General features: G+C 39.3%; 1 protein-coding gene across 1 annotated transcript; it reads right to left on the bottom strand.

The window, feature by feature from the left end:
- Positions 1 to 7,940: 7,940 nt before the first annotated feature.
- Positions 7,941 to 8,885, bottom strand: LOC125917044 (olfactory receptor 51F2-like). Its single transcript, XM_049623301.1, has one exon. It carries the CDS (start codon positions 8,883 to 8,885, stop codon positions 7,941 to 7,943), a length of 945 nt encoding a protein of 314 aa, XP_049479258.1.
- Positions 8,886 to 9,154: the final 269 nt, after the last annotated feature.

Genomic DNA, 9,154 nt, shown 5'->3' on the forward strand with positions numbered 1-9,154 from the left:
AAGAAAGAAAGAAAGAAAGAAAGAAAGAAAGAAAGAAAGAAAGAAAGTAAGTGCAGGCTGTAATCCACTAGATGGATACAGAACCAAATTAAACATGGTACCAGCCCTCAAGGATATTTAGGAAAGGATAAGATACTTATGAAAACAAACATGTAAACGGACAAATAAAATGCAATGTGATATATAAAATAATGGTTTGTGTTTAAAACACACTGGTTGAATGTATTAGAAAGTCTTGTGGGGGAAGGATCAAGAGAGGCTACTTTGAGAATATAAAGAACACTTGTGCAGGAGATGCTAGGTAAAAATCACCATGAAGATACTCTAAGCATGTCCAAGGTATGTTGTATTAGATAATTTACAAATGTCACTAAGACATGAGATATAAGGTGCTAAAAGTGTTTAAAGGTAGCAGGAGTCCAGTATGGAATTATTTTATCACCGTCAAAGGGTAAGGAATTTGGATGTTTTCTAAACACTGAAAACATAAAGAATACGTAGATGTCTTTCTGCACTGTGAAATAGCCCCACCAATTTTCCTTCTTTATTTTTATTAAAATTTGGACACTTTCATTTGTACCATTACCACCGTCTATAAATATTTCAACTTCTTTCCCAACCTAAACATAACTCTGCCTCCTTCCTGTCACATGTATCTCCTTCCCTTCACCAACAACTTATTGAATATTTGTCTTTCCTCATCTCCCTCTTAAATAGTTCACACCTATTCTTGAAATTTGCTTCTTTTTGTACTGAAGCATACTCTGTTGGATTAGTTGTCTATTGCTGCATGAAAAACTAGCACAAATTCAAGGTTCAAAACAAGAAATTCATTGACTCACATTTCAGCAAGTCCTAAGCAGAAGCAGAAGTATCAGGATCTCTGCTCAGGGTCTTACAAGGCTAAAATCAGGGTTTCAGCCAGGACTGTGTCCTCATCTTGAGGTCAGGGTCCCTTCCAGACAGATCCAGGTTGTTGGCGTTCTTTGTGGTATGGAATTGATGTCTCCACTTTCTGACTGGCCATTGACTGGAGGTTGCTCCCAGCTCCTAGAGACTACCCTCTACCCTCTGCCCAGTCATCTGGACCTCTCCCAACAGGCTGCATCTTCCAACCCAGTAGACGAGTTTCTCTGCTGGCTCCTGTCTCTTTTAAAGGCTCACATGATTAGGGCAGGCCCACCCAGCATAATCTCCCTTTTGGAAAACTCAAAGTCAAGCCATCACCAGCCTCGCTGACATCTGCAAACTCTCTTTGCCATACGTACAACATGACATATTCCATCACATCCATAGAACCGCGCACACTCAGGGGGTGGGTTTCATACTGGACTATACTCATAGGGGACAGGAATCGTGAGCACCTTTTTAGAATGCTGCCTGCCAAAACTGTCCAGGCCAACCAATCTATAAACTTTTATAGGTTTGGCTTCTAAAATGTCCTTTGATTGACCATCCTTATCCTCCACTTCTATCATCTCTATTTTACATAGCAGTCTCATTAGTTTTTGCAGGAACTACAGCTATATTCTCAGAAGTAATTTCCCTGCCTTGAGTTTCAAGTGTTTACAAACTTTTTCCACATTGATGCCAGCATGATCTCTCAAAAATACAGCTTCTTGTCACTCCTCATACAGAACTCTTCCTTGTCTTCAGCACGAGGGTGAAACTCTTTCCTATCTTATTATAGCCATCAAGGATCTTCCCAATCTAACAAAAATCTACTTTTCCTGATACCCAACCCCTTCCCTCCCCCCAGGAACCTTTTGATATGATCAACCTGGGACTTTCCTACCTCACCAAATTACCAAATATAGTAAGTTCTCTCACAGTGCTGTGCTTTGCTTAAGTCATGTACTTCCCATTCTTCTTTGAATAAGCCTAAATTCTTTGATTCATTAGATTCATTCTTAGATTCATTATTTTCTTTAGGAAGCATTTTATGGAATCACCTTTTCCATGTCAAGTCACAAGGAATTACTTCTTCCTCTGGAGTAATATTTTTATTTATGTATTCATCTAGAATAGTGTTAATTCCATTGCATGATCATAAATTACTTGAAAATATGCCTCTCTAACTGAAATCAGCTATGGGCAGGTAGACCATTATATTCCCTGTACCATGAACTGTACTGTGCAGTGTGGGAAGTCAATAGATATTTTTTGATAAAAATTAAGTCCAAGGGTTGTATACTGACAAGGAATTCTGGAAATATATCAGGATCTTAACACATTACAGCCTTGTGGTATTTAATTTATGCTATTTGGCTTCAAATTACAGATGTGACTACTGGAAGCATCTCTGTGAACTCTTTCATTCCCACAAAAGGAAGTGCGCGCGCGCGTGTGTGTGTGTGTGCACGTGTTGAGGCTTTTTTTAATGAAAGGTTTGTGCTGGCATTTTAAGGTAAACTTTTATGTGCCCCCCTCCACTTCTCAATAGTGATTCTCTCTTCTGTGAAAACAATATTCCAGGCCCATAGTAAGAACATGCAACAGCTCCCATGCAGGACTACCTTGAGTTAGCTCTCTCCTCTGATGCCGGAGAGTCACTAACATGGTTGTAGGGTCAGGCAAACCTAGTTTCAAGTGTTGGCTCTGCCACCAACTAGCTGAGGTTCTCCAAATAAGCACTTTATATTAGGTTTTACTTCTGTAAAATTAAGTTTACCAATAGCATTCATTGTAAGGATCACTGAGATAGCATTTGTGAAGCATTTAATCTGCTAACGAGTACTGGGGAAGCACTGAACAATGGTAAATGAGGATGAGGTTGATGCTGGTGGTAGGTGGTTGCAGCATTGCCCACCGCCCTTAGGCAATGATTTTGAAACGTACTCAACTAACCAAAAAACTCACAATTCAAGGACCTGCTAACAACTTGCTCCAAGAGTCAAGACATATGGGCCACAGATCAACTGAACCCCATTGGCCAGAACATGATGTACCCAAATACTGATTTCAGGAAAAACCCTTCCACAGTTTTCCTGAGACACTCATGAGGGCTTTTTGCAGTTAATTAACTCTTCCTCATTCTAAAGGAAACCGGTGGGTGTGAAGCTTGATGTTTTCCCTAAGCGCACAGTGTTACTTACAAAGTATGGAGCTGTCTTCTTTCCTGTCCTCTTTGCCAGAAAGGGAGTTGAGGAGCAGTGGAGGTTTTCTCCTCAGGTACAGGTAGCACATATAAGGAGCCATGACTCAGGCTTCATGAAATCTCCTAATCAGAAAACCCTGGTGGACTTTTCTGCGGCCCCCGAGTACCAAGTTTCCCAAGGGTTCATTCCACCTCACGACTCTCTTCCCTTTCTATCTCACTACATTTAGTTTTGTTATTTCCATGCATGGGCTGGTATTATAGTGCCTTGACCTTGCTAAATGTGAGTCTGTGAGTAAAAATTCCCAAACAAAATACCTGCCATATATGCACCAGCTCACTCCTGTCTCTACCTCTACCCCCACACACAGCAGATAAATGTATCTTCCTACAACATAAATTGGGTAAATTTGGTACACTTTTAAGATGGGTGAAGGGGAGTGGGAGACACAGGACTCCAGTTGTGGAATGAGTAAGTCACAGGAATAAAAGGCACAGCATACAGAATACAGTCAGCGATATTGTAATAGCAATGTAAGGGGACAAATAGCTATACTTATGGTGAACATAGCACAGTGTATATAAACTTGTGAAATCACTAAATTGTACATCTGAAACTAATGTAACATTGTGTGTCAACTATACTCAAAGAAAAAATACATATGGTTCTCTACCTTCAAAGTTCTCCATTTTTAAAACTTTTCCTGAGAATCCATGCAGTTTGAATCTGTTATGTTTATACTTAGAAGTATACTCCTTAAGTATACTCCTTAGAAGTAATTGAATGTGTATTATATCTCCTCTGCTAAACAGTAAATTTCTAGGAGCTATATTTTCCTCTTCAGACTAAGAGTTTCCTGAGTTGTTGATATCCCCTTTAGTTCAGGTTCTTCCTGGCAAACAGAGAGATCACCATCAATGATTCCTCTTAGTATTTGCTTCAATGTTTTATCCAGTCTCATTCAAAAGAAACAACTGTTTTAAACATTACTTGAATTTATATATGTTTAGTCAGATTATTACTCCTTAAAAATAGAAATTATGTCTTCATTTTTCACTGTTTCAACACCAGTACATTCCACAGCACTTGCCAAAATGAAAATGGCCAAAATATGTAAGAAAAATATTTGCAAAGTTATGTAAAAGTTGTTAATTCAGTAAGCATGTATTAAATTAGCTATTGTTAATAAAGTACTATGCTTATATCTGTGCATGATAGATTAATTTGAAAGTTCAATGGCTGTTTTCAAAAATTTTTAAGTCAGGGAAGATGGCCCTAATTGCCTATAAGACAAAGATTTATTAATGGCACCTAGAAGAAGGAAAAGGCAACTACTAGGGGCGGGTGGAGAGCAGGTGAATATTTCAGTTATAGAGCACAAAACAATCAAAGACAAACAGCAAGATATTTATGGTATTTTTTTCAGAAGTGAAAACATCCCAGAAGAGTGTTATCTAACATGCCTGCTAACCTGGAGGTAGCTTGTTAAAATATAAATCCCCAGGCTCCATCTAAAGAATTTCTGATTAAGTAGTTCCAGGTTGGGGTTGAAGATATTAAGTTGTTCTGATGCCCTGGTTTTGAACCACAGTTAGTACAGCAATGGACAAAAGCAGGAAGTGGATGTCATATTATAAATTGGTGGTATGAAGACAGATTGTGAAGACCCATGGGGAGGCAATTACAAGGGAAGATGAAGAACAAAAAAGTTCAAAAAAGAACAAAAAAGAACAAAAAACTGTGTTTTCAAGTGGGTGTTAAATGGAAATCAATTATTTCACTACCTGAAAAATTTTAAACACTCATTATTGAGCATTTTTAAACTGCAGGAAAGTACACAGAAAATATAAACAAGCCAATCTCTAATTATCGGAAGACAAGTACTTTGACATTTGGAACATATCTATCCACACTTTTACAATGTATATGTGTGAGTGGATATGCAAGTGTATGTGTGTGTGTGTGTTCCCATGAAATATATACAGAAACAGTGATACATACCCTGTAAACTAATCTATCTTTTCCCTTAATAATATATAAATTTATACCTATGTCAGTATTTAGCTGGTTGCATGAGAGTTTATATTTTATTTAACCAATACCCTAAAATAATTGTTTAAGCAGTTTCCAGATTTGTATTGCAACGAATAATGATATGTTGAACATCACAACACATCTTGACCCACTTTCCCCCATTAGACACGTATTTTGAAGAATAAATCACTGGATATTACATAGTTAAAATTTTAATACATTTACCAAAGGGACCTGAATAACCCTTTTAAGAATTAAGTAAGTTTGATTTTTATTTGACTTCATGTTTTCTAGGCTTATTCATGTTCTGTGGCCATGAGTAGTCTATATGGGGAAATAATAAGCATTACCAATAAATGGTTAGAATTACTGTAACTTAGACTTTCCTACTGAGGGAAATTATATCAAATATCCCTTGAATCATGCTATACCTCAGAGGTTATAAGGCTGTTTAAACCCTAATTCATGACTTCATTTGTCCACTTTGTAGAAATATTTTACCTGTGGTCCTATTCTGTGCCAATGAAAGCATTTGTGACAAGGCCAAAGGTACACGAGACACAGTCCCTATCCCCAAGAATCTACATTCTTGAACTCACTAAATACGAAGCTATTGCATCATCAGAACAGAATGAAAGCATTTATAAATAGGCTTTTTCAATTCTGCACAGTGCCAGTCCTTTAAGACTCTAGGTTTTGAATCCCGGCCATGTGCCAAAGAAAAAATGCAGGGGAGATGTGGCCCAGGGCCAGCTGACTGCCCTCACTATTCTGTGAGGGCTGCCTGAACAGCAGGGGTTGTAAGATCCCTAATGTGGGCAAGAGAGACTGGGGTGGTGCCATTTATCCCCAACATCAACGAGAGGTGCGACTTCAGAAAGAAACACAGCAGCCCCCAGTGAAGTGGACCACCTTACACCAAACCCTGCCCCTCTTGCCTGGCAACTACTTAATTACTGGGGCAAGCCTGACTCTGAGCCAACTGGGTAGGCCTCTCCTCCAGAGCCAGGATAGCCAGCACCCCTCATGGACCAAGTGCACTGAAAATCACGCCTCAACACTACACTGAGAGTTCTTTTCTCCTTTTGTCTTCCTTCTTTTTTTTTTTTTTTTTTTTTTTTTGGAATCAGGCTCATAGTTTCTTGTTTGTTTTTTTCATTTCCTTTTTTTAAAAATCGGTCATTTTTATTGTTTTCTTTTTATTCTTCTTTCTTTTCTTCTGTTTTTTCCTTTCATTTTCTTTGGAATCAGCCTTATAATAGTTTTTTGATTCTCTGTTTGGTTTTTTGTTGTATTCTCTTTCCTTTTCTCTTTTTATGGGATCAGGCTTTACTCCTTCCTCTTTTTTCCAGAGTTACTTCAGAAAGCAAATCAAAGCACACCTAGTTAAAGGTCCAAACACTCCACCACTGCAAGCAAGGAGGAGCTCTGCAGAGGCCTAACCAGGGGGGAAAGAGCAGTCACAACACAACAGCGAGTGCACACAGCATGTACCAGAAACACTTCCTGAAGTGCCAAGCCCTGGACAGTGTATGACCCCTTTTTAATACAGCAGTACTCTCTGGTACGAGAAACATATCAAGCTTTTAAAACAAATAATCCAAGGGTGACTGGGTGGCTCAGTCAGTTAAGCATCTGACTTCAGCTCAGGTCATGGTCTCACAGTCCATGAGTTCGAGCCTCGCGTCGGGCTCTGTGCTGACAGCTCAGAGCCTGGAGCTGCTTCAGATTCTGTCTCCCTCTCTCTCTGCCCCTCCCCCATTCACACTCTGTCTCTCAAAAATGAATAAATGTTAAAAAAAATTTTTTTAAACAAATAATCCAGTGAAGAAATGGGCAGAAGACATGAACAGACACTTCTCCAAAGAAGACATCTGGATGGCTAACCGACACATGAAAAGATGCTCAACATCACTCATCATCAGGGAAATACAAATCAAGACCACAATGAGATGCCACCTTACACCTGTCAGAATGGCTAATATTAACAACTCAGACAACAACAGATGTTGGTGAGGATGCAGAGAATAAGGATCTCTTTTGCATTGTTGGTGGGAATGCAAGCTGGTGCAGCCACTCTGGAAAACAGTATGGAGGTTCTTCAAAAAACTAAAAATAGAACTACCCTACAGCCCAGCAATTGCACTGCTAGGTATTTATCCAAGGGGTACAGGTGTTCTGTTTTGAAGGGACACATGCACCCCATGTTTATAGCAGCACTGTCAATAATAACCAAAGTATGGAAAGAGCCCAAGTGTCCATCAACTGATGAATGGATAAAGAAGAGGTGTTATATATATATATATATATATATATATATATATATATATATACAGTGAAGTATTACTCAGTAGTCAAAAAGAATGAAATCTTGCCATTACAACAACGTGGATGGAACTGGAGTGTATTACGCTAAGCTAAATAAGTCAGAGAAAGACAAATATCATATGATTTCACTCATATGTGGAATTTAAGAAACAAAATAGATAAACATAGGGGAAGGGAAGGAGAAATAAGATAAAAAGAGAGAGGGAGGCAAACCATAAGAGAGTCTTAAATACAGAGAACAAACCAAGAGTTGCTAGAGGGGAGTTGGGTGGGAGATGAGCTAAATGGGTGATGGGTATTAGGAGGGCACTTGTTGGTATGAGCACTAGGTGTTATATATAAGTGATAAATCACTGGGCTCTACTCCTAACACTAATACTACACTGTAGGTTACCTAACTCTAATTTAAATAAATAAATAATATAATAATCAAATATGAGTTAGAGAGACTATGGGAAGAAAAGATAAAATAAAAAATTCCTAAATCATCTTAGAAAGGAATACTTTGAGCACTGCCTTACGAATTTGCTTGGTTTTCACACTGTAGATTATGGGATTCATCACAGGAGGGATGAGCAGATAAACATTGGCAATGAGAGTGTGCACAAGGGGAGGGGCTTGCTTCCCAAATCTATGCACCAGTGACAAGCTGATCATGGGAATGTAGAAGATGGCAACAGCACTTATGTGTGAGACACAGGTACCAAAGACCTTTTTCCGCTCCTCTGGGGAGGCCATGTTGAGCACAGAGTGGATGATCAGAACATAGGAAAGGAGGATAAACACAGAGTCTAGGCCAGCAGTAGATATGACAATGGCCAAACCAAATGCACTGTTGATCTTGGTATCTGTGCATGAAAGCGTCATCACATCAGGGTGGAAACAATATGAATGGTGCAGAACATGGCCATGGCAGAAAGACAGACGCTTTAGGAGCAGGAGTAAAGGCACTAGAGCCGTTGTCCCCCTAATAACAATGGCAAAGCCCACTTTGATGATCCTTGAATTGGTTAAGATTGTGGCATATCTCAGTGGGTTACAGATGGCAGTGAAGCGATCAAAGGCCATTGCCAGGAGTACTGAGGACTCCATGAATGTGAAACCATGGATAAAGAACATTTGACCAATGCAGGCATCAAAACTAATTTCTCGAGCATTGAACCAGAAAATACCCAGCATGGTGACCAATGTGGAAAGGCATAGTCCTAGGTCTGTGAAAGATAGCATGGAGAGGAAATAGTACATGGGCTCATGGAGGCTCGACTCAGTGAAGATCACAAACAGGATCATGCCATTCCCAGAGATGGCAATGGCATAGAGACAACAAAAAGGGATGGAGAGCCAGGCATGGTAAGTTTCAAAACCAGGGATGCCAGTAAGAAAGAAGACTGCAGGGTGGAAAATGCTCTGATTGAAGGATGGCATGATGAGTGAAGGAAGCAGATTTCCCTGAAGGAAAGGACCATACAAGTAGGCAAGGAAAATGTTTTCACTCTCTTCTACACATCATACAATCCAGGATCACTAGTGAGACTTGTCTTGTTCTTCAATGGAAGTGCAAACCCAGTTATCCTTTTCTTAGATTTGGAGTCAATCTTGGGTGAACTAAGGAAAGAGACAGAACACTAAATCATATACAAGGACACCTGGGATTTAGCAAGAGTAACATGTTATATCTAGGCTTCAGTATATTT

This window comes from Panthera uncia, chromosome D1 (assembly GCF_023721935.1).
Source record: "Panthera uncia isolate 11264 chromosome D1, Puncia_PCG_1.0, whole genome shotgun sequence".
NCBI lineage: Eukaryota > Metazoa > Chordata > Mammalia > Carnivora > Felidae > Panthera > Panthera uncia.

Excerpts from the sequence above, each read along its gene's own strand:
- LOC125917044 (XM_049623301.1), bottom strand. The coding sequence starts at position 8,885 with ATGCCATCCTTCAATCAGAGCATTTTCCACCCTGCAGTCTTCTTTCTT.